Source organism: Giraffa tippelskirchi, chromosome 10, assembly GCF_054371585.1.
Source record: "Giraffa tippelskirchi isolate mGirTip1 chromosome 10, T2T-mGirTip1v1.2.pri, whole genome shotgun sequence".
Taxonomy (NCBI): domain Eukaryota; kingdom Metazoa; phylum Chordata; class Mammalia; order Artiodactyla; family Giraffidae; genus Giraffa; species Giraffa tippelskirchi.
Genome location: NC_137284.1, coordinates 61,620,566 through 61,647,316, shown reverse-complemented (window position 1 = coordinate 61,647,316; position 26,751 = coordinate 61,620,566). Strand labels below are relative to the sequence as shown.

At 38.3% G+C, this 26,751-nt stretch overlaps 1 protein-coding gene and 1 long non-coding RNA gene across 11 annotated transcripts in view; one reads left to right on the top strand and one right to left on the bottom strand.

The window, feature by feature from the left end:
• LOC145522681 (uncharacterized) overlaps positions 1-6,201 on the bottom strand; it is a 275,846-nt gene extending 269,645 nt beyond the window's left edge. The window contains exons 1-2 of the long non-coding RNA XR_014066094.1: positions 2,909-6,201; positions 2,236-2,384 (exon numbers count right to left, since the gene is read on the bottom strand). This is a non-coding gene — a long non-coding RNA (uncharacterized LOC145522681). The remainder of the gene's footprint in view (positions 1-2,235; positions 2,385-2,908) is intronic.
• Positions 6,202-6,681: 480 nt separating this feature from the next.
• SEM1 (SEM1 26S proteasome subunit) overlaps positions 6,682-26,751 on the top strand; it is a 353,898-nt gene continuing 333,828 nt past the window's right edge. For 2 of the 10 annotated variants that reach the window (XM_081531549.1, XM_081531555.1), the window contains exons 1-3: positions 6,682-6,759; positions 7,349-7,395; positions 9,888-10,083. In XM_081531549.1, coding sequence (XP_081387675.1) covers positions 10,008-10,083 — 76 coding nt within the window. In that variant the 5' untranslated portion in view covers positions 6,682-6,759; positions 7,349-7,395; positions 9,888-10,007. Of the gene's footprint in view, positions 6,764-7,348; positions 7,396-9,810; positions 10,084-26,751 lie in introns of all 10 variants that reach the window. The other 8 variants (XR_014066093.1, XM_081531552.1, XM_081531548.1 and 5 more) reach the window with 5 other exon arrangements.

The following is a 26,751-nucleotide window of genomic DNA, read 5'->3' as shown; positions in this document are numbered from 1 at the left end:
TCCATAAACAGAGTTAAATAAGTTTGAGAAAAGAGAATGTAAATTATCTCCTTAATTATGAAACTTAATTTCAAAAATTTCAAAAAATTTTTCAAGTTTTGTTATTAAAAGAAAACATTCTCTTATTTTCACTCACTCCCCATAAGCCAAGCCATTAAAATATATTATGCATACAAATCAATTCAAAATGGATTAAATATTTAAATGTAAGACCCGAAGCTATAAAACACTCCTAGACGAAAACATAGGGAAGAGCATCATGACATTGGTCTAGACAGTTTCTTGGATATCACGTCAAAAAACACAGCCAACAAAAGCAAAAATAGACAAGTGGTACTACATTGAACCAAAAAATTCTGTACAGCAAAATAAACAGTAGAGTGAAACGCCAACCTACAGAATGGGAGAAAATATGTGCAAACTATATATAACTAACAAGGGGTGACTCTCCAAACCATATAAGGAACTCCTACAACCCAACAGCAAAAAACAAACAAACAAATAACCCAATTTAAAAATGGGCAAATGACTTGAACAGACATTTCTCCAAAGAAGACATACAAAAGAGTGACAAGTATGTGAAAAGGTACTCAACATCATATATTATCAAGGAAATTCAAATCAAAACCACAATGAAATATTCTCTCATATCTGTCAAGATGGATATTATTTAAAAACCCTCAAAAAGTAACTTGTATTGACAAAGGGTGTGAAGAAATTGTAACCCGTATATAATACTGGTGGGAATGTAAAAGTTGTAGCCACTCCGAAAAACAGTATGGAGATTTCTTTAAAAAATTACAAATAGAACTACTATATGATCCAGCAATCCCACCTCTGGACATTTATCCGAAAGAATAAAAATCAGAATCTAGAAAAGATAGCTGCACTTCCACATTTACTGCATTAACCACAACAGCCAAGATATGGAAACAACCTAAATGTCTATTGATGAATGCAAGAATAAAGAAAATGTAGTATATTTGTACGATGGAGTATTATTCAGCCTTAAAAAGGAAATTCTGCCATATTTGACAATATGGATGAATCAGTAAGATATTCATGCTAAGTGAAATAAACTAGTCTTAGAAGAACAAACACTGACTGATTCCGCTTATATGAGATACCTAAAATAGTCACACTCATAAAAACAGAGAATAGAAGGTGGTTGCCAGGAGCTGGGAGGAGAGGGAAATGAGGAGTTGCTTTTCAATCACAAAATTTCAGTTATTCAAAATGAGTAAGTTCTAGAGGTCTGCTGTATAACACTGGGGCAATAGTTAACAATACTATATTGTGTATTTAAAATTGTGTCAAGTGTTCCTACCACAACAAATTAAAACAAACAAAAACACCCAACATAGATCACAGCAGGGTTCAGAGCTAGCTGCAATTGTCTGTCTAGTGTTGTAACCGAGAGATAGCCTCTAATATCTCATCCTTTCTACACTTCCCCTGCTTTATTTCCACGGCTGCAAGTGGTTTGGTTTGACCCACCTCCTTTCAAATTTTCATTTTCTCATAGAGTTACATTTGCATTTATTACCAATGTAAGTAAAATTTCGTCTATTATGAATTTGGTGGGGAAAGGAGGGTCCTGAAGATGTGCTTCATGGATTTAATCTCATCTAGAACCTGCCTTTTGAAGACAGGGAGAAGCTGCAGCAAACGGTTGTGTTCTGGTGGTTAGAAAAAGCAGGTAGAAAGATAGCTGCTGCTGCTGCTGAGTCACATCAGTCGTGTCCGACTCTGTGCGACCCCATAGACGGCAGCCCACCAGGCTCCACCGACCCTGGGATTCTCGAGGCAAGAATACTGGAGTGGGTTGCCATTTCCTTCTCCAAGAAAGATAGCTACAACAAGGCAAAAGTTCATTACTGAACTTTGACGTCAAACATGGATGCTGTTGGAAATAAACTTTTGTTCCAACCTTCAGGAGTTTTATACATGGATATAAGGTGGGAATCAGCATTATTCTCCCTTCTACTTCAAACTATTACTATTTATTGCCTATTTACCATATGCCAGGCACTCTTCTGAGTATTCTATATGAAATAGATCATTTAATCCTTACAACAATCTTACGGGGAAGGTAATATATTACTCCCACTTCCAAGATGGGTAAACTGAGACTCAAGAAGGAAAGCAATTTTCTAGGACCTCTCAACTGATAAGTAGCAGAGCTTGAGTTTGAACTAAGCTAGGATGACCCTGGAGCCAAAGCTTTTTGCATACTTTGAATGGATGTCATAGACTTGAGGTGTATGTCAGCCTCTTCAGTTCTTCATGGCTGGTCAAATTAGCTGTTATTTCCTAAAATCAAAAGGGAAGTGCCTTTGAAATTGGTCCTTCCTTTAGATATCAGCCATTTGATGATCTTTCACCTGGAAAAGAAAATACAGAAAAGACAATCTTGATGATCCATTCTGCCCCATTACTGGTCAAATCCACAGCAAACTTAAGCATTCAGGTATTTGTGATTTAACTTTTATTATGTGCATCCCATTCACTTCTCCAGTGGACCACATTTTGTCAGAACTCTCCATCATGACCTGTCCATCTTGGGTGAGACAGACTGAAAACCACAATCACAGAAAACTAACCAATCTCATCACATGGACCATAGCCTTGTCTAACTCAATGAAACTATGAGTCTCAGCTCATTCTCCCCAAATCTCCTAAACTGTTGGTCATCTGCTGAATATGTTAGCTTCTTCTGATTTTAGTCAATTTCTGGTTCCAAGTGATTTAATCACTATCTAAGGATCAGTTTGGTGAGCCAGTCATACAATGTCATGGTGGAAAGACACCATCATTTAAGCCAACTTACACTTATTATGAAATTCCTAAAGACGACATATCCAAGAAGATGAAAGATATAATTTTGTATTCATTTCTCAGGACTCACTTCTTTTGAAAGATTTCCTTGGCCTTGTAGAGGTCCCCAGAACAAGCCACCAAGCTGTGTTGCCCTGTCTTCCCAACTCGGGCCCATCTCATCCAAACACTGAAGTTTCTCTGGGCATCATCTTCTAAGTAGCTGAATCAGATTAATACTTGCTGTTGAACTGAATATAGGTCTGATTTAGTATGACATCATAGACACCATTTCCTTCACAGTATACATGGGCCTTTCCCACATTGGCTATGCACTCTGGGTCCACCAGAGCTTTGCCCTTTAACAGCAAGTTCTTCACAGACTCTTGCTTGTCTTCAGTCCTGTCATTCCTTCAGCCACAGGCTCCTTTTTCACTCTATGACATTTAACAAATTTTCTTTGCAGAAGGAGAGTCTTCCGTAACTGTTTTGCCATTATGAACTCTTTCAGCTCGAGATCTGCCACCAGCAGTCCCCCGCAGCTGAGCTGCCGTGGATCATACAGTGGAAGTGAGAAATAGATTCAAGGGATTAGATCTGATAGACAGAGTGCCTGAAGAAGTGTGGACAGAGGTTCGTGACACTGTACAGGAGACAGGGAGCAAGACCATCCCCAAGAAAAAACAAATGCAAAAAGGCAAAATGGCTGTCTGAGGAGGAGGCCTTACAAATAGCTGTGAAAAGAAGAGAAGTGAAAAGCAAAGGAGAAAAGGAAAAATATACTCATTTGAATGCAGAGTTCCAAACACTAGCAAGGAGAGATAAGAAAGCCTTCCTCAGCAATCAATGCAAAGAAATAAAGGAAAACAATAGAATGGGAATGACTAGAGATCTCTTCAAGAAAATTAGATACCAAGGGAACATCTCATGCAAAGATGGGCTCAATAAAGGACAGAAATGGTATGGATCTGACAGAAGCAGAAGATATTAAGAAGAGGTGGCAAGAATACACAGAAGAACTATACAAAAAAGATCTTCCCGACACAGAAAATCACGATGGTGTGATCACTCACCTAGAGGCAGACATGCTGGAATGTGAAGTCAAGTGGGCCTTAGGAAGCATCACTACAAACAAAGTTAGTGAGGTGATGGAATTCCAGAAGAGCTATTTCGAATCCTCAAAGATGATGCTGTGAAAGTGCTGCACTCAATATGCCAGCAAATTTGGAGAACTCAGCAGTGGCCACGGGACTGGAAAAGGTCAGTTTTCATTCCACTTCCAAAGAAAGGCAATGTCAAAGAATGCTCAAACTACCACACAATTGCACTCATCTCACACATTAGTAATGCTCAAAATTCTCCAAGCCAGGCTTCAACAGTACATGAACCGTGAACTTCCAGATGTTCAAGTGGGTTTTAGAAAAGGCAGAAAAACCCGAGATCAAATTGCCAACATCCGTTGGATTATCAAAAAAGCAAGAGAGTTCCAGAAAAACATCTATTTCTGTTTTATTGAATATGCCAGAGCCTTTGACTGTGTGGATCACAATAAACTGTGGAAAATTCTGAAAAAGATGGGAATACCAGACCACCTGGCCTGCTTCTTGAGAAACCTGTATGCAGGTGAGGAAGCAACAGTTAGAACTGGACATGGAACAACAGACTGGTTCCAAATAGGAAAAGGAGTATGTCAAGGCTGTATATTGTCACCCTGCTTCTTTAACTTATATGCAGAGTACATCATGAGAAATGCTGGGCTGGAAGAAACACAAGCTGGAATCAAGATTGCCAGGAGAAATATCAATAACCTCAGATATGCAGATGACACCACCCTTATGGCAGAAAGTAAAGAGGAACTAAAAAGCCTCTTGATGAAAGTGAGAGAGGAGAGTGAAAAAGCTGGCTTAAAGCTCAACATTCAGAAAACTAAGATCATGGCATCTGGTCCCATCACTTCATGGCAAATACATTGGGAAACAGTGGAAACAGTGACAGACTTTGTTTCTTGGGGCTCCAAAATCACTGCACATGGTGACTGCAGCCATGAAATTAAAAGACACTTACTCCCTGGAAGAAAAGTTATGACCAACCTATATGGCATAATAAAAAGCAGAGTCATTACTTTGCCAACAAAAGTCCATCTAGTCAAGCCTATGGTTTTTCCAGTAGTCATGTATGAATGTGAGTTGGAAAATAAAGAAAGCTGAGTGCTGAAGAACTGATGCTTTTGAACTGTGGTGTTGGAGAAGACTCTTGAGAGTCTCTTTGATTGAAAGGAGATCCAACCAGTCCATCCTAAAGGAAATCAGTCCTGAATATTCATTGGAAGGACTGATGCTGAAGCTGAAACTCCAATACTTTGCCCACCTGATGCGAAGAACTGACACATTTGAAAACACCCTGATGCTGGGAAAGTTTGAAGGCAGGAGAAGGGGATGACAGAGGATGAGATGGTTGGATGGCATCATCAACGTGATGGACATGAGTTTGAGCAGGCTCTGGGAGTTGGTGATGGACAAGGAGGCCTGGCATGCTGAAGTCCATGGGATTGCAAAGAGTGAGACATGACTGAGCTACTGAACTGAACTAACTGAACTGAATGTGCATCCCAAAAGGAACTTTAGGTTTCATTTGCTTGAGATAAATGGAACCATCTACTGTAAAATCTGCTTCTGACTTGACTTTCTGTAACACTAAATGTAATCAACTAACCACAGATATTGTTACCAAAACACAAGTCCGTGTGCTTGACACACAGTGAGGCCAAACAATACCTTTACAATACCTTTAATACTATTAACGGTCTTGCAGTAACATTTGCCTGGCAAAAGCATAGGCAATAACAGCTCACAGCAGTGGCCACGTGGAACAGAGAAAGGTGTACTGAGGGCCCTGCAAGGAGATGGGTGGCTCATGCCTTAAAACCCCAAACTCTCCAAAAGTTCTCAGCAAAGCAGTTTCCTAGGAAAAGTTAGGGAGGGTGTGGTGAGTTGCTACAAAGTTCCTGGTGTCAGAACCTGTGTTCCTGAGGTCAAGTAATAATCAGGTAATTTGCATGTTTGCTCAGTTGCTCAGTCATGTCTGAGTCTTTGTGACCCCATGAACTGTAATTCACCAGGCTCCTCTGTCCGTGGGACTTCCTAGTCAAGAATACTGGACTGGGTTGCCATTTCCTTCTCTAGCAGATGTTCCCAACCCAGGGATCAAACCAGCATCTGGTCAGGTAACACGTTCCTGCCAATCTCCACCAAACAAATGTTATTTTCTGTTCTGACACCAAAGAGCCAGGTCCCCAGACACAACGTTCATCCTCCAAGGTCCATGCCTGGCTGAGAAGAGGCAGATCTCAGGTTGCAGCTCCCTCAGGGCCAAGTCCCCAGGCTCCACCCAGCCATCATCGCTGAGGGAGCCAGGCACCCAGGACCCAACTGGCCCTTGGCCTCCTCAGGCTGCCCAGATGGCAGGGGCTGGGCCCACAAACCAGGTCCCAGGCAGACAGCTCCTGCCATTAGTTTGCAGAGGCGGGGACAGGGAAGAGGTTCACCACTGCCTCAAGGCCTGGGCCAGGCCAGTGTGTGGCCATGGTGAGGGCTCTGGAGACCCGCAGGACACAGCTTCAGTCTGTTCCCTGGGCTCCCCAGGTCAGCTGCCAGCCATAAGCCATGTGAGCTGGAGCATCCCTGGGACAAGGCAGGGAGCCACCTCTTATCTCACACTCCAATCCACCACTGCACGGGCCAAGTGGAACGGCCCCACTAACGGTCAATCAATGACAGTTGCTCGTTTGGGGGAGGGCCCACTGTGGTGCCTGACCAATGGCTGAGCGACTGCTATCAGTCTTGTGGGTAACTGTTGCCAGGTAACAGTGTGGCAGACAGCAACAGCCTGCGCTGATGGCGGCACCTGGCCCTCCTCTATAATTTTTATAACATCATCTGACATGTAGGTAAAGGCATAGTTTTAACTATTAATACGATGCTTCTCATTAGAGTTACGAAGGTTTTCCCCTCCAGAGAGCTGAGTCAATGCTAAGGTTGTTTTTTTCTTCATTCTACTGCTTGTCCTCTGCAAGTCTACCTACATTTTATGTTTCTGCCATTTTCCTCCTACATGTGTGTATGCTTAGTAGTAGTGGTAGAAAGAAATGATTCCAGGGGTTCTTGTGTCAACTGTCGACCTCTTCACACATTGAGATGGTTTGTTTCCTATCCTTATGAAAACCCTTTAGCACTTCACCACTTCTTAGCACTGTGAGTTTGGCCACATCACAACCTCTCTGTGCCTCAATTCCTATAAGCATAAAAGGAATTTTTTTCTACTCACTTCATAGGGCAGTTGTGAAGACAATTCAGTAAGTAAATACACGGATAAGACTTTGCATAGTACTTGATACTTGTTGAAATCTGAAAGTGTCAGTCGCTCAGTCTTGTCCAACTCTTTGCAACCCTATAGACTGTAGCCCACCAGGCCCCTCTGTCCATGGGATTTCTCAGGCAAGAATACTGGAGTGGTTTGCCATTTCTTTCTCCAGGGGACCTTCCTGAACCAGGAATCGAACCCAGGTCTCCCGCATTGCAGGTAGATTCTTTACCGTCTGAGCCACCAGGGAATAGTTGTTAGCTATTATTACTTTATTATTATCATTATAACTGACTTGTGGAGGATCTGACTTACTTGCAAAATATCACCAAGATATCATCTAAGAAACAAAACCCACATTCTGAGACTTTTATTAAAGTTGGTATGGAGAATCTAAGATGTTTAAAATGTACTTCAAAGAAACTGAGTGATTTGCCTAAACTCCTGTTTAGTAGGAACTGGTCCATCAAATACATATTCTTATGTGTCCAATTTAACTAAGTAATAATGCTGCTTACACTTTATTAATAGCTACCATTTTCCAAAGTTTTTCTATATGCCATGACCATTAAAATAAGAAGTTGTTCATTGTGCCACATGCCATGATGACTAAAATGAAAAGTTATTTCAGTGGTCCCAGCATTCTGGATTTAATGAATCAGTAAATTTTTTTAATTAGAGATTTAACATAGGGTTGTTTTTTAAAAATTAATTCCTTTAAATTGAATATATTCTATTTTAGGAGAAAATCATTATATGTCACTCATTTTTTCTCTGGTTAAAAACTGATACAAATGTCATAATATATCAGATTAAATAACAGGTCTAGGAACTAGAAACTCTTGACTTCTTGGTCAAAAATTTTACAGCACTTCAAAAATTGAGATATATATACATCCTATAACACAAAATTCACCATTTGGAAGTGTACACTTCAGTGGATTTTAGTATATTCACTATACTGCAACTATCATCACTATCCGGTTCCAGAGGACTTTTATCACTCCACAAAGAAACCTTCCACCTATCAGCAATTAGTCCCAAATCTCCCTTATCCATGTCTTAGTAGTCATTAATGTTTCTATCTCTTCGGATATGTCCTTTGGAATATCTTTTATCTATGCACAAAATGGCTGTCTCAGATATGTGATCTGGTTTTCATTCTTTGCTGCCTAAATGAAACTGCCTGCCCAAAACTTCGCCTTGGTGTGTGGGTTGCCAGGGGCATATGTAATACGTATAACAGAGGGTACAATAGAGAGTATGAAACTCTAAGAGACCTCATTGTCTACATTTACTTCCAATTTTAAATTTTCTTCATCTTTTCTTTCATTAATTTGGTATTTAGTTATATAACATACACTTTGAACTTAATTTGAAGACAGCTAATGTTTTCAGTAATCAATACAAATAAAAACAGTATTACAAGAATCATTTTACTTAAAAAAATTTACATCTAAGTTCCCAAATTCTGGTCCAAATTTGTGCTCTTATTTCATTGCTCCATTGTCTGTATATGCACACATTCTGTTCATTTCTCAGACAATTTTATTTTAAAATAAAGATTCAAATGTATTACATTTCACTATGATTTACCTGTTCACATGTCTCTGAGTGGAATATGAACTTCTTGAAGGAAGGCCTTTGTCTATGTGATTTAAATACATAAACAATGTATCAAAACCTACAAAAATACCCAATTATATACATATAATTGGGTATTATAAAACAATTCCTCTATAATGCTACCTGTGTTAGTTGCTCAGTTACATCCACTCTTTGCAACCCCATGGACTGTAGCCCACCAGGCTTCTCTGCCCATGGAATTATCCAGGCAAGAATACTGCAGTGGGTAGTTACTCCCTTCTCCAGGGGATCTTCCCAATCCAGGGATAGAACCCAGGTCTCCTGCATTGCAGGCAGATTCTTTACTGTCTGAGCCACCAGGGAAGCCCAATATTGTATACTACATATACACATACCATCTAAAGTTTTATGTAGCTCACAACTATATTCAAAATGATACTCAATAATATTTGAAAAATTCGAATATTAGAATTTTTAGAACATATTTAGACATATTTAGACAAATTAGACATATTTAGAACACCATAAAATGTCACATGCATAGAGTTTTACATAGTATTCTAATACCTTGTAAACTAGTTATTACACACACATATACACAGCACACTGTTTAGCAGGGTATCTACCATCGCTTAAGCACAAGACAGAAGAAAATTCAACAATGAAAAAGCTGGGAGATTAAAGTCAGGCAAACAAACCTGCATTTGGATTGTCTAGCACTACCGGAGTGATGCAGGCTATTCTTTCTGAATCTGAATTTTCTGTGATGTGGAGACATTTAATTTCACGGTTAGGGAACTGGTTTAAGGGTGGAGTTAATCTAATTTAAGAACCTGCACTTGGCCGACCTTTGACGAACTTTAGCCGATACTTCATCCCTCAGCCTAAACCAAGTAACGGTGTTTATTTTTTCCACACATTATAAGTGTTTTCCAGTCAGGGAAACCTACCCTGTTTCTCAATTTGTCAAGCCAGAGAGTCCGGGTAAAACGGTAAAGGGACAAAACAATCCACCTTTCTAACTCTGAATAACTGCTAAACCCGCAGGAAGCGCTGGGCGGACCTCCAGTATCCCAGCATTCCTTGCGCTACCCGGTTGCTCTTCCCCCGTATCTTTATGGTAGAGTTAGCATAGAGGCGGCAGCGGCAACGGCAACTGCAACGGCGGAGTCGGCTGCGGTGAGGAAGAACGAAGGTTCCAACTTTCCTACTGGCCTGAGAGCTTTTGGGCTCCTGGGGTCACGATGTCAGAAAAAAAACAGCCAGTAGACTTGGGTCTCCTGGAGGAGGACGACGAGTTCGAGGAGTTCCCTGCTGAAGGTAGGCCGCGGCCCCTGGGCCTCGTGGACAGTGACTCAGGCCTCCGAGTGGAGGCGGTGTGAGTAGAAGGGCTCGGCCGGGGGGCGCCTGTGGGAAGTGAGGACCGTGCTGTTGGGACTCAAGGCTCTGCCCGCTCGATCCTTCACGGCTGGCTTCGGGTCGGAGTGTCACGGTGGGATTCACCTCAGCAGTGAGGCAAAATGCCCTGTTTCCTCACTGGGTGGAGTCACGGTGGTTCCCCAGCCCAAATCCGGGGTGGTGTGGCCTATTACGCTTCAGCTAGGTTACCCGCCGCCTGGTTCGTATCTACATAATCTCTTTTCCCTTTATTTATTGTCGTCGTTACTATTATTATTTGTTTTAGCAGTCTTCCTTTGCCTTGAACCCTTCCAGAGTTAAATTGTTCCTAGTTAGACCAGTGCTGCTTACTTTCAGGATTTCACACATGAAGCCTGTTTAGTTAGAATGGGAGGATCAGGTGTTGATGCTTAATACCCGTTATTGCTTTTCTCTTGTTCCTCATTCATTTTTGATCACTTAAAGTTTTAGGATTTATAAAACCCTAAGACGTCTGCATTTTTGTTAACTTCTTGGTTGCCCAGAGGAACTTTAGTTATCTCATTGTAGGTAATAGCAAATAGGTAACAGTGATTGAGTGGTTGCTTGTCTTGAGTGTTTTGCTTGTATTAACTTAATTCTTTTTCACAAGTCTAGTAAGTAGGAACTGGCATTAACATTTTTCAGATAAACAAACAGAAGCTTAGAAAAGTTAAGAAACTTGCCCAGTGTTGCATAACTGGCTCGAAAAAATGGACAGCTGGTTCAGTTGACACTAGCATTCTTTAACTCTTTAGTGGTATTGCTTCTGTTTGTTAGATCGTTGTTGCCAGTTAGATTTCCAAAATTAATTGGTTTTTATGGGCTAATTGTTATGCATAGGATAAATATTTGTCTCCTAATGAAAGTAGTGGCCTTTCTGAAAGTGGTAGAGAATTGGGGTTGATGGTGAACAAATCTGTTACATTAAACAGTTATTGCATCACCAAAATCTTCCTAAGTTGTACTCCTACTGTGCATAAAACCACGTAGCTGTAACATTTGTTATTTTTATTTATACTGTATTCTGTTTAGTGGAAGAAGACATTAGAGCACATACTACACAAACTCATAAACTAACTCAAAAGTACATTTATTTTCAGTTCTGGGATTCATTTTCTGTTGTTTTTTATTTTGGTAATGGATTTGTCTGTCCAGACATATTTTCTTGCTCTCACTTTCAAGTTGGGTCATAATCCTCAACTGTGAGCTGCCTAGTAGAAAATTGGCTTATTGAGATTAGTATCTGCTTATAACTCAAACTTAATATTTGATATAGTTAGCATTTATTCATTGTTTTTCAGATACAAGGTACAATATTAGGCACTTTATCTACATTTTATACTCTAATTTTCACAACTCTATGGAAACTGAGGCTCAGAGATTGTAAAAGCATGTCATTAAGTGGTCATCGGGGTTGAAAGGTCTTTATGAGTCCCTACCCCAAGCAAGGTTCAGCCTAAATCCCTAATGTTTAGCAAAGTGCCTGGGACATGGTAGATGGTCAGTAAATGCTTATTAAATGAGTGAACCTGTGTTTAAGTACTTAAGAATTGACTGCTTAAAAAGTATGGTTGCTCAGATGGTAAAGCATCTGCCTGCAATGCAGGAGACCTGGGTTGGAGACCTGAGTTTGATCCCTGGGTTGGGAAGATCCCCTGGAGAAGGAAATAGCAACCCACTCCAGTACTCTTGCCTGGAAAATACCATGGACAGAGGAGCCTGGTAGGCTACAGTCCATGGGGTTGCAAATAGTCAGACACAACTGAGCGACTTCACTTTCACTTTTTCAAAGATAATTGTGTACCTGATGATACATTTGATGTTTCAGCACCTTTCATCAGTTTTTGCAGAATATGCTATTCTTGTACTTTATGTTGTGAGCATCAATTTATCCAAAATATTGGTAGTTACATATGTTAAAAAAAATCTTATTAAAGTTAAAAGGAAAAGCAAAGAATTTTTTTTCCTCTGAACAGACTGATTTTCTCTCTCACAATAGACTGGTTTGTTAGCATAAGTAACCCACCATTTATTGGTCACCTTACAGAAAATTTATCATCTTCAGGTTTGAATATGTAGAACTTAATTCATTCAGGAACCTTTCTGTTTAGAATGAGAAATAACATTTGAAATGCCTTTGCATGTCCAGATTTTTGTATATTCTCCAGCTGATAATTCAAACAGGTAAAGTCAGAGAAGTACTGTTCAAGGCAGTACTTTGAAACTGGCCCGTTTTGAATCTTCCAGTATTTCAGTTTTCAGATCAGCTACTAGTGCCCTGAATTACTTTTCAAGTCTTTTCCCTTCTTTGGAGAGTCTTTTCCTTGTGATTGTCTTTATAGTAAATATCCCATTGATAAACTTGCTAGCAGATAATGCTTAAAATCACCTATAATCATGTTTGGTTTATAGGAGGTCTTACTTTCAATGGCCTGTTGGGTTCTATGCTCCAGAAGGTGGATGATGTCCATTATCCAGGGTAGCTTTCAGTTAAGAGCCTGTTTCATGAAAGCCATTACTGACATTGTGTATCTTTGGTTTGACTAAAGGATTGTAGGTCTTTGAGGGTGTTGTTGCTTCATCTCATTCTGGATAAGAATGTGTTTGGTAGGGTGTCAATTCAGTCATAAGGAAAGGGAATTTCTGTTCTAGAAAGGAAACTAAAATAATGTGTTTTCATGGAGACTTCATTGTTTCTTCTGAATACGTCTTCAGAGTGAGGTGTAACATGTAGGGTGATTTTCTGAAGGTGCAAGGGAACAAATGCTTGTTTTTATAATTGAGAATGAAAATAAAAATAATCAAATGAGATCTGATTAAAGCTTCTGCACAGCAAAGGAAACCATAAACTAAACAAAAAGATTATAGATGAGGAGAAAATATCTACAAATGAAAGGACACACAAGGGATTACTCTCCAGACTATTTTAAACTCTAAAACTGTGGATCTGTAGTACATTATTAGTCCTCACGATTCTAATTGGTGGATATGTAATCTGGTCATAAACAGGAACTGTTAAAAATCACGTTTAGGATCTTTGTGAATTCTGCAGCTTCTTGACTGTTTAAACTGCTGTAGTATAAGCTTTATTGGAAGACTTTCCACATTTTGAGAATGATCATAATAGTTTTGGAGGCTTGGGATGGCTAGAACTTTAGAACTGGAAAGCAACTTAAAGTCAGGAGAAGCTAGCACTTGTCAAGATCTTACAGCTAGATTAGTAGTAGTAGAGTGGCGCCTAAAATTGAACTACTCTGTAATATATTTGAAATTTTAAACAATTTTGCGAATCAGACATATGTTGAAAAGCTATTAAAATATTTTCATTAATCTCATTTCTCTTACAATGAGAAGTGGGTGTGAATAAAAATGGGAAGAACAAGTGGGCCTTTAAGTTCTTATATTCGCTTCTTCTTGTGCCACAATTGAGAGGTTTTTTCCCCTTTTTTTGAGGGAAAAGTATATTTAAAATGAACCTGATTTTGCCTTCAGAAGCAGTGATGTTTGCAAGAAATTACTGTTACACTTAGTCTGTACCTTTTCTATAAATCAGTGGAACTGCTCTGGTAGCTGAAGCAGACTCTGTGCTAAGTCGATTTAGTCGTGTCCAACTCTGTGTGACCCCATGGACTGTAGCCTGCCAGGTTCCTCTGTCCATGGGATTTACCAGGCAAGAATACTGGAGTGGGTTGCCATTTCCTCCTTCAGGGGATCTTCCCAACCCAGGGATTGGACGTGCGTTTGATGGTTCCCTAATGCTAGTATTAGCATTGCTGAGCCACTGTGGCCTGTCCCTAACAAAATAGGATCTCTTATAGTGTGGTTCTTAACCAGGGGAGTATTTTTGGATATCACATTCACTTGTCTAGTGAGAAAGTAAAATAACTGTCAGCATATAGTGGGTAAAGGTCAAGGATTTTAAACACCTGCTATGCATAGACCAGTCCTGCACAAGGAGGAGTTGTCCTATGAAAAATGTCACTGAGAAATATTTATGTGAACATTGGATACCAACTGAGCTAAATCCTCAACAAGAAGGTTCCTTAAAATCTTAAATGTTGAAAGTAGATACAGCTAATACCATGCCAGATACTATACTAGTCAGTTTACCTAGAACTAGAAGGGCTTTGGTATAGTGGACACATAAATTAAATCATGTTTAAATTAGTTGCATGGTAGTAGCAAGAAACATAGAATTTATGTTAACTAAAATCTTTTAAGAGATAAATAATAGTGAGGGACTTCCCTGGTGGTCTAGTGGCTAAGACAGCTCCCAGTGCAGGGGGTGCGGGTTCCATCCCTGTTCAGGAAGCTGGATCCTGCATGCCACAACCAAGAGTTCCCATGCTGCAACTAAAGATCCTGCATGCCACAACCAAGATCTGGCACAGCCAAATAAATAATAACAATAATAATAATAAAAACAGTGGGCCATGCCTCAGTCTTACATACATTTTTTAAAAAAGATAAACATAATACATGCTAAAGTACATACGTGATTTCTGTTCATGGTAATCATATGCAAGAAGGAAGTTTTTGAGCCCAGGATGGAATCTAGGATCAGACTTAGGTTCAGAATCCACCATTCATCAACTTTTAACTTGTCAACTCGTAGTAGTTACTTAAATTTTTTAGAATGTTTTTGCAGCAGAATATATAAGATGATTGTATAAGTAGCTGTTTATTTAAAAGTTAAACCTATAAAAAGGTATAAATTTAAAAGTGAAAGCACTGTTTCTCCTGCTCTTCCCCAAAACAATTCCCATGCTTCAGTATAACCAGTTAAACAGTTCTTTTAGTATCCTCCCAGAATTTATATATGCGATATGTGTGTGTTTGTGTATTTCCTCACAAAGGACAGTATTTTATATACTGTTTTTCTGCTTGCTTTTACATTATATATCTTAGACATGTGTCACATTAATATAAACATCTATCATACTTGTTAATAGTTGTGTTCTACTAGTCCATTGTATGCACATTAAATAATCTATAAATATGTATTGATATCTCGCGGTTTTAGGTTTTTTGTTTGCTTGTTTTTATGCTTTGTTTTTTCTATTGCAGAATATGTTGAGGTGAATATTCTTATATCTTTGCTTTTGTTCTTATTTGTAAGATAAATTCTTAGGATAGTTGGATGGTTATTCCAACTATCATTCCAACTATTAACAGTGGAATAAATTAACACTCATTTATTCCATTGTTGATAATCTCTTTATTAAGTTAGTGTCTGTGATTCTTTTCCATTGTTAGATTACACATTTTCCCTTTGTAATTATTAGATATTTTACTGAGAGGGACTTTGAACCTATGTAAATACAGTTTTCCATTCATTATCACACTTTCAGTTTATTTGTTTATGTATTTGTATCAGTACAGATTCATGGATTCTCATTCAGTGAGTTATAATTTGTTGCTATTATTTATTTTGATCTTTAGATTGTCCCAAATTTGAACATCAGAAATCCCATCAAGCTGTCTTCTGTGACCTTTTGATGTCACCATCATTCTTTGTGCATTTCGTAACATTCTGATACAACAAAGTATTTCAAGCTAATCTTACCTTTTCCGGTTCCAGTCCTGGAATGAGCCATTCCTTTAAGCTGCATTCGTTTTGGTAGAGAATGATACTTGGATGGCAAGATCTTACCTCCAGTTGTGCTAATGACTTTTGAGATGCTCTCAATGGAAGAAGCTAGGAAATACACAAATGTGTGTATATATATATACTCTTTTACATCTATTTATGTATGTGCTTGTATAAAACCATGAGTTCAGATAGATATCTCTAGTTTACAGTTCAACACCATAGGGCTCATTCTAGTTTATTCCCTTTCCACATTTGTAACTTTCTTCCCCAATAGTGAGAAACCTGGCTCCTGTTATCATAAACAATTGTCTGTTGGGTGATTGTCCTTCCTAACCAATGTTTGTTGCCCTCTCCACCCCACAAATCCGCTTGTTATCTCAACATTGGGCTTCAACATGCTGGGCCACTGTCACCTCACCTTCCTCTAGTCTTAGCTGGTTTCTTCACTCTGTCTTGGCTATGACACAGCAACCACACGACACTGCCCCTCCACAGGAATGCACTCTTGGCTCTGCTTGGGCTCTGACACCTTATTCAGAACCAGGTACCTTTTGACAGTCTCAAATTGCCTTTTACGAGTGTTAGTTGCTCAGTTGTTTCCGACTCTTTGCAAACCCCCATGGACTGTAGCCCACCAGGTTCCTCTGTCCATGGGATTCTCCAGGCAAAAAGACTGGAGTGGATTGCCATTTCCTTCTCCAACTGTAGTTCACCTCTTCCCTCAGAAGGTTACCTACACTCCATATTAAACATTTTAGTCTTTACAAACCCAAGGGATGAAAATGGAATTGCATCATTTTGATTTGGATTTATTTCTTTGAGTGACATTGACCATTGCATTTTTTCTTGAATTGTTACCTTCTTAATCCTCAGTTCCTTCATGTAATTTGTGGATAATAATTAGAGTCATGTAAGGATTATATGATTGTATTAGTCTGTTTGAGCTGCCATAACAAAATACCGTAGATTGAGTGACTTAAACAGTAATAATTTATTTTCTTGCAATTTGGATTGTGAGAAGTCCAAGATTAAGTGTTAACCTATTCAATACCTGGCAAGGGTTCTCCTCCTGGCTTGCAGATTGTTGCCTTCCCACCATATCCTTACAGAGTAGAAAGAGAAAGAGAGCTCCCTGGATTCTCTTCTTCTAACAACACTAATTTCATTATGAGGACTCTACTTTCATGATTTCATACTACCCTCATTACCTTCTAAAGTCCTCATCTCCAAATACCATCACAATGAGAGTGATTAGGGCTTCAACATATAAATTTCAGGGTTGGAGGACACAAGCATTCAGTCCATAAGAATGAAATATTTTATGTACAGCATAGAGTTTGGCATAAAGTTGGTATTCAGTGAACATTAGTCTCCCCTTTGTTTCTTCCCTCCTAATCTTCTTAAGGATTTGGATTTTTGCATGTTTTGTATTTATTTAATTTGAACCATTTTTGACAAATATTTTGTAATTTTAGATGTATCCAAAATTAAGCTTGTTGAGGTTGTGGGTTATTTGATTATCTTTTAGTATTAAAAACTTATGAAATAAAAAATATTGTCAAAAGTTTTTCCAAAAATACTTTAAAAAATAGTTGGTTATTTACGTAAAATAGGAAGATATATACTGGCACACTTTGTTTTAAGAATGTGTACGAGTGTACAGGAGATATAAAGAAATACAGTGGAATGAAAAACCCCCACTCAAGATACTAGTGCTTGCCAGAGCTTTGTGAGAGGTGTGACTCAGGATATTAAACAGTAAAACTACTTGGAAAAACTATTTGCTAATTTGTTTAACTTAGTGGAATGAAGAAGCATTAAGTAGTTGTGATTTAAATAGTGTTCAGTGTTACGTAATAATGTTTTTAAGCATAATCCATTGAAAGATGTGGTGAACAGTGAAAATGAGGGGAAAATAGAAGTTTCAAAAACTATACATTTACTCTTCTGAAGTATTAAAACTTCACCAAATACTTTCTTCCCCCCAATTTTCTGTTCTCTTGTTGATGTAATACTTGGTAGAAATAGTATTATCTTTATTCTGGATGCAGTTTCTCTTTTTTACCTCCATCACCCCTTAAGTTTCCTTGCAATGGTTAGCACGTAATAAATAACTTATTAATTGGATATATGTTTGTAGAGTGCTTCCTATAAATCTGGCACTGAAAGATGCAGAATGAGAATGATTGTAGCTGCCATTTATCAGTACAAAGTGCTTTAGATAGTCTTATGTAATCCTTATAGCAGCCTAACGACAGTTTTATAATTCAGTTCAGTTGCTCAGTCGTGTCCGACTCTTTGTGACCCCATGAACCGCAGCATGCCAGGCCTCCCTGTCCATCACCAGCTCCCGGAGTCCACCCAAAGCCATGTCCATCGAGTCGATGATGCCATCCAACCATCTCATCCTCTTTTGTCCCCTTCTCCTCCTGCCCTCAATCTTTCCCACCATCAGGGTCTTTTCCAATGAGTCAGCTCTTCACATCAGGTGGCCAAAGTATTGGAGTTTCAGCTTCAACATCAGTCCTTCCAATGAACACCCAGGACTGATCTCCTTGCATTCCAAGGGACTCTCAAGAGTCTTCTCCAACACCACAGTTCAAAAGCATCAATTCTTCGGCGCTCAGCTTTTTTTATAGTCCAACTCTCACATCCATACATGACCACTGGAAAAACCATAGCCTTGACTAGATGGACCTTTGTTGGCAAAGTAATGTCTCTGCTTTTTAATATGCTGTCTAGGTTGATCATAACTTTCCTTCCAAGGAGTAAGCATCTTTTAATTTCATGGCTGCAGTCACCATCTGCAGTGATTTTGGAGCCCAGAAAAATAAAGTCAGCCACTGTTTCCCCATCTATTTGCCATGAAGTGTTGGGACCAGATGCCATGATCTTAGTTTTCTGAATGTTGAGCTTTAAGCCAAGTTTTTCACTCTCCTCTTTCACTTTCATCAAGAGGCTTTTGACTTCCTCTTCACTTTCTGCCATAAGGGTGGTGTCACCTGCATATCTGAGGTTATTGATATGTCTCTTGGCAATCTTGATTCCAGCTTGCGTTTCTTCCAGCCCAGCGTTTCTCATGGTGTAGTCTGGATATAAGTTAAATAAGCAGGGTGACAATATACAGCCTTGATGTACTCCTTTTCCTATTTGGAACCAGTCTGTTGTTCCATGTCCAGTTCTAACTGTTACTTCCTGACCTGCATACAGGTTTCTCAAGAGGCAGGTCAGGTGGTCTGGTATTCCCATCTTTTTCAGAATTTTCCACAGTTTATTGTGATCCACACAGTCAAAGACTTTGGCATAGTCAGTAACGCAGAGCTGGATGTTTTTCTGGAACTCTGTTGCTTTTTCGATGATCCAGCGGATGTTGGCAGTTGGGGTTCAGCAAAATAATTTAACCAAGGACAAAGTTAACTAGAAGCTGCATTGAGTCAAATTTGACTCTTTAGGTAGATATTTGTCTTTGAATTTAGTGATATAAATATCAGTGGAGATACGGATCAGTAAGTTTTCATGCCAGGCTTTCGCTTTTTAGTATTTTGCAGGTGCTTATCCTGTGGGGAGGGCTCCAAGCCTTTCTTTCCCCATCCCCCAATTAAACCAGAACACTTTTTGCTTTTGACTGTGTTTATCTGTTGGGTTTCTGGTTAAGATTTTACTTGGTTTCCTTCAGTGGAAAGGGAGTTACTTGTGGTGTGGTGATTAAGCCATTGATAGTAAAGTGCAGCAGCAGTTTAAAAGAAGGGGAAATTATTTCCAGTTGTGTACCACTTGAGGCAGCAACATTTGAACAGAGCTTTCAAAATGTAGAAATGTAGGAAAGGGATTTCCAGAAAAAAAAGAGAAGGAGTAGATACTTGGAGGTAGAAAATCAGTGTGTACATGTGTTTTATTTGACTGTGAAGTAGTTGCACATGCAGGTAGGTTGAGGCCTAATCGTGGAAAGCTTTAAGCCACATGACCAGTTTGGACCTGATCCTTAAGTAGATGAGAAGATGGGAGGACTGTTTATTTGATATGTGTAAGTTTCCGTAGGCAATAGGCAGTTTAGGAAAAATTAACACAGCAGAATTAATTTGAAAGGATAGAAAGAAAGAGTCAGGGAAGCTAATTAGCAAATTGTTCCAATAGCTTAGTTAGAACTAAGGGCCTGTAATAGGTTGTTATTAGGAAAGAATGATGCAGAAATAGCAAGGAAGCTTTGGCAACTAGTTTGATGCGGAGTATGGGAATAGGAAAAAATTAAGGATTGTGATTTTGCACTTGCATGACTAGTGGAAGACCGATGGTGGAAAAGATAAGAATAGTTAATGGCTTTGGGGAATTTTATAGAATTAAAGAGAACTAAAGCACTAATCAACAAAGAGGACCAAAGTCAGCGTGTTTGAGGTGGGATCTGATACACACACACGCACACACACACAACATACATTGTTGTTGTTCAGTCGCTATGTCTGACTCTTCGTGACGTCATGAACTGCAGCAAAGCAGGCTTCCCTGTCCTTCACTGTCTCCCAGTGTTTGCTCAAACTCACGTCCATTGATTTGGTGATGCCATCCAGCCATCTCATCCTCTGTTGCTCGCTTCTCTTCCTGCCCTCAATCTTGCCCAGCATCAGGGTGTTTTCCAATGAGTTGGCTCTTTGCATCAGGTGGCCAAAGTATTGGAGTTTCAGCATCAGTCCTTCCAATGAATATTCAGGGTTGATTTCTTTTAGGATTGACTGATTTGAACTCCTTGCTATCCGAGGGACCCTCAAGAGTCTTCTGTAGCTCAGTAGTTCAAAAGCATCAGTTCTTCGGTACTTAGCCTCCTTTATGGTCTAACTCGCACATCCATACATGACCACTGGAAAAATCCATAGCTTTGACTATACGTACCGTTGTCGGCAAAGTGATGTCTCTGCTTTTTAATATATTGTCTACGTTTGTCATAGCTTTTCTTCCAAGGAGCAAGCGTCTTTTAATTTCATGACTGCAGTCACAGTCCACAATCATTTTGGAGCCCAAGAAAATAGTCTGTCACTGTTTTCATTTTTCCCCGTGTATTTGCCATGAAGCGGTGGGACTAGATGCCATGATCTTAGTTTTTTGAATGTTGAGTTTTAAGCCAGATATTTTTAATTATCGATGAAAGGAATTACATTTGAACTTCCTTTTTTAAAAATGTAAGAAAAATTACAGATGATTATGTGAGTCATCTTGAGCCTCTGTTTCAGACTCTGAACCACAAACAACTGAAAGTTCACCTGTAGTCTGGTAGCAGCATCGTTTAAGAATTGCTTTTGATTGTTTGCTCTGAAGTTCTCCACTGACATTTTTAATCCTTGTTGGAGAAAATTTAGGTATAGTACAATGGTGCTATGTTCGCGGTGATTTCCTAGTCACTGGGTATGTAGATGTTTTTGTATCATGATAAACCTACAGACACCCTGCTTATTTAACTTATATGCACAATACATCATGAGAAACGCTGGGCTGGAAGAAACACAAGCTGGAATCAAGATTGCCGGGAGAAATATCAATAACCTCAGATATGCAGATGACACCACCCGTATGGCAGAAAGCGAAGAAGAACTAAAGAGCCTCTTGATGAAAGTGAAAGAGGAGAGTGAAAAAGTTGGCTTAAAGCTCAACGTTCAGAAAACTAAGATCATGGCATTTGGTCCCATCATTTCATGGGAAATAGATGGGGAAACAGTGGAAACAGTGTCAGACTTTATTTTTGGGGGCTCTAAAATCACTGCTGATGGTGATTGCAGCCATGAAATTAAAAGACGCTTACTCCTTGGAAGGAAGGTTATGACCAACCTAGATAGCATATTTAAAAGCAGAGACATTACTTTGCCAACAAAGGTCCGTCTAGTCAAGGCTATGGTTTTTCCAGTGGTCATGTATGGATGTGAGAGTAGGACAGTGAAAAAAGCTGAGTGCCGCAGAATTGATGCTTTTGAACTGTGGTGTTGGAGAAGACTCTTGAGAGTCCTTTGGACTGCAAGGAGATCCAACCAGTCCACCCTAAAGGAGATCAGTCCTGGGTGTTCACTGAAAGGACTGATGTTGAAGCTGAAACTCCGATACTTTGGCAACCTGATGCGAAGAGCTGACTCATTGGAAAAGACCCTGATGCTGGGAAGTATTGGGGGCAGGAGGAGAAGGGGACGGCAGAGGATGAGATGGTTGGATGGCATCACTGACTCGATGGACATGGGTTTGGGTAAACTCCGGGAGCTGGTGATGGACAGGGAGGCCTGGCGTGCTGTGATTCATGAGGTTGCAAAGAGTCGGACACGACTGAGCAACTGAACTGAACTGAACTGAAGCCTACAGAAATGAAATTTTATAAAAAAGTTTAATACGTTTTGTACAACTTAAGCAGGAACATGTGTAAATTGAGCTCAGAATGAGTAGATATAGTGTGGCTTTATTATCATATTTATGACTGTAATGATGCTATTTGCAGCTACTGCTGTCTCACCTATGGTGGTGAATGTACAATTTAAAACTTTTTTGAACTTTCCTTTGTTTCTTTTATATTTTTCTTCTTGTAATCTTCTGTATATACATGCACATTTTTTATTTGAAGGACCTTTGTTGGAAATTAGTTTGTTTATATTCAGAGTAGTTTTACTGTTAAGGAATGAATGAGAGTTTGATGCTCCTGAAAATCGCTGTAAAATAGAACATTTGCAGCCCTATTTGGTATAAATAGAATTTCCTCTTTACTTTTCTCCAAAGTGGTATACTTCATACTTTCAAGAAATTTCAGAATGTATGTTGGAGAGTGGGGCGAGTCAATACTTTTAAAAACATTGAGAGAAAAACTTTTTCATACTTAAATGTACAGGTGTTACTTAGATGAAGTATTGGGATCTTTGATAACTCTGATTTTTGAAATTTAAAGCTAGTCAAAAATACAATTCTCACTGGCAACTGTGAACAAAGCCAAATTTGGGGCAAAGTCTCAAATAATATAGGATTGCTAGAAACTTATGTATTAGGCATCTGTTATTGGTTATTTTCAATTCTGACTTCTTAAAATATGGAAATTTTTTTACCAGTACACATCTGGAGGTCTGCACACTGAAGTAAACACAGCTGTGGTTATTTAAATGATTAATCACAATCTTGGCAGTGCATTTAGTGTTGAAGATACTGTGTGTACTTTATAGTCGTCTACATATTGAAGGAGGGCATTAGACATAAATCAGGTATCCTTGTTTGATTTTTATTATTTTGCCCTTTTTTTAAAAAAAAAGTGTTTCTGAGTTTAATGCTTTAAAAGTAATTAAGATTGCATGGTTATCAATGCAGTGTTATAATGGAAAAGTAAACACAGTTCAGAGATGTTTTGCAAGAGAAGTCTGCCAAATTCAGAGATTAATCAATCACGTTTTATGTTGCATACTCATTTAGTTGCATTTACATATATTGTAGTTTATATATATTGTAACATGTATAGTATGGAGGACTTATAAGAGTTGGAAATAAATTTGGGGATATTATACCCTATTTAACTTATTATGTAATATAGTTCACTCAGTACATTCCTAGATAATAAAGAAAATATTTACAGTTTTCGTTTAAAATTGGTTATAGATTGTGGTTTGTCTTTGTACGTTCCCTAATGTCATAATTATGCAGTAGTATATAATAATACCTAAGAAATATAGAGCTATTGTCATGAATCTTTGTGTGTGTGTGTGTTCTACCTAAAATCTGGCTCGCAGTACTGTTTTTCTCCATTCATGAGCCAGTTTCTTTTTCTTGGGACTTTATTTCTACTTTCTGTCTTTTCCTTTTCTTGCCATTAAAGTTACATGAAAGGGTTGTTAACAGAGAAAGAGATGCGTGACCCTTATGCTAAATGATCATCAGAATTCAACTTGATAAAGTGAAAATTGTGCTAGTCTTAAAATTTTTAAAAAGACACTGTTTAGGGACTTTCCTGGCGGTCCAGTGTTTAAGACTCTATGCTTCCACTGCAGAGAGTGGAAGGTTTGATCAAACCAGAGGTTTGATCCCTGGTCAGGAAACTAAGATTCCTGCATGCTGCAGTGAGGCTCTCCCCCCAAAAAAGATAGTGTTCAAACTAGTATTTCCCATATTATTAATATGTGAGAGAGTTAAGAATTGGACATCCTACAAAATAAGTTATTGAATCTTTTTTGTTTCTTGTTGTAGATTATCTGAAGCAATAAGACACAAATTAACAGGTTTTTTTTTTTAGTCTCTTAAGGTTAAAAGAATTAAAGCCAACTTGAATATATTTTAATGACACAAGTAATACCACCATTAAAATCAGTGTTTTATTCTTTTTTTTTTTTTTTGGCCACACCTCACAGCTTGTGGAATCCTAGTTCCCCAACTGGGGATTGAACCCAGGCCTTTGACAGTGAAAGCATGGAGTCCTAACTACTAGACTTTCAGGGGATTCCCTGAAATCAACATTTTAATTCAGGTCATAATTAGATTAAAAGTTCCTGTGGGCCCTGTATTTTAATTGTTCTCGAAAGGGTAGGCTTACAAGATTAAGAGAGAAATGTGAAATAAATGTTCTTGTTATTTTATATTTCTGACCTGAATCTTTTGATATATAATCATTTCCTTAAAATTTTAGGAAGCTGGTTAGTTAGAAGTGGTTCAGGCTGATGTGAGGTTTGGTGTCTTAGAACCTTAAAGTACAGTTGTGACTTGAGCTATGTCATCTCTTTTACTCAAGATCACGTATTGTATTCTAATTAATGTATTTATGTATCAAATTAATCAAATCATAATATACTCAAATTATTTTTTGGAACATTAAACTCTATTAGATATCTTTATGAAGATTCTTTAAAATATTAGTAAAATAGATGCTTCTTTTGATAATTCCTATTTCTAGGCTTAACTCAAATATGTTTAAAGTCTGGAATTTGAGGTCATGAAATAATGTTAGAAAAAAGTTAATAAATAAATATTTTCTTGTAAAATAGTCTTCTCTTTCTCGCTCTCTTTTTTTTTTTTTTGGTTGTGGTAATGGTGGTGATTTCCAAAGAGGGATATGCTATATAGTGATCTCTAAGGCTTTCTCTGTTTCCAAAATTCTGAAATTTTAAATAATCTTCAGTCATTTTATAAAAACTTGAGGTATAAAGCCAAACTTTGCTACATTGATTTAATGAAATGATTTTGTATGAATTTTTTATACTGGAAGTTGTTAGTGTAATTAAATCAAGAAACAAAAAATCCTAAGCCATCCATTAGTATTATTAGATAGCTCAGAGCTATAGGTTATAGGAAGACTGGAGGGGATGAGGACGAATAACATTTTATAGTCATTATTCACTTGGCTGTAAAAGGGATTTTGGTGTTTTTTAGTTGCCAAATCATGTATGACTCTTCATGACCCCATGGACTGCAGCATGCCAGGCTTCCCTGTCTATCACCAACTCCCAGAGGTGGCTCAAACTGATGTCCATCGAGTTGGTGATGCCATCCAACCATCTCATCCTCTGTTATCCCCTTCCCCTCCTGCCTCCAATCTTTCCCAGCATCAGGGTCTTTTCCAGTGAGTCAGTTCTTCACAAAATGTGGCCAAATTATTGGCACTTCAGCTTCAGCATCAGTCCTTCCAGTGAATATTCAGGATTGATTTCTTTAGGATTGACTGGCTTGAACTCCTTGCAGTCCAACGGGCTCTTAAGAATCTTCTCTAGCACCACAGTTCAAAAGCATCAATACTTTAGCAGTCTGCCTTCTTTATGGTCCAGCTCTCACATCTATACATGACTACTGGAAAGACCGTAGCCTTGACTAGACGGACCTTTGTTGGCAAAGTGATGTCTTTGCTTTTTAACACACTTGTCTAGGTTTGTCATAAAAGAAATAATGAATTGCATTTTTCCATTATAAGTTCAACATTCAAGAATTTGAATTTCTGTGATTTGAAATGCCTTATTTTAATTAAAAGATAAAATCATGAGGTTGATTTTTGGTGCTTTAGTATTAGAGAAATATATCTACTCTTTGAGCTCCTTTTTAATTTAAAATTTGATCTCAGGCTGCAACCCATACCATCTTAATGTACCTGTTGTATACTTAATGCTGCAGTTTCTGTCCCCTTTATTTTTGCCTTAAAACAGCTCCCTTCTTTCTGAGATTTCTTTGCTCTTAGAAGAACAAAAAGAAAATTCGTATATAAGAATTTAGAGAGTCAACAGTTTTATTACTGATTGCAATGACAATATGAGAGTAACAATACTCTTTTATCCCTATACATAACGACTAACTCTTGACTTAACTAAGTCAGTTTGCTTGTTTATGAATGTTCAGAAATGTTATTTTTTAATCTTTAACCTTGGAAATAGATATCCTTTTTTTTTTTTTCCTTTGGCCAAACTGTGTGGCTCCCAGGACTTCGTTCTCTGACAAAGGATGGAATCTGTGCCCTCTACAGTGGAAGCACAGAGTTGTAACCCAGGAAGTCCCTCTGTACACTATTTTTTTTTCAAATTTGATTGCATTAGCTTTCTGATCGCTCTTCCATAGACTGAAGGAAATCCCAAATGTGATTTTCTTTTCTCTAACTTCTTAATCTGTACTCACTATAAACTATAGGTGGATTCATAAACAGAATAAAAAATTTCAATTTGAAAGGTGCTTCTGTAAGAAGGGAGAACATGTAAGGGTATCTCTAGCCCAGTCAACTTAATTTTGAGATGTAGTTAATATTTAGTATCGTTACGTATTACTGTTGTTAAGGACCTCAAGGAATAGTAATAGGATTTGAATTTAGATCATTAAAAATATTTCCTCTTTGAAAATAATAATATTACTGGAATATACAGAAATATTTATGCAGATAAAAATCAGTATTTTCGATTATTGAAAGTTTACTAATGAATACTGTATTCACTACCGTATACAGATGACTGAAACACAAGTGAGCACACACATTGCCATTGCCAATACATTTGCCTAAGCTTCCTAGG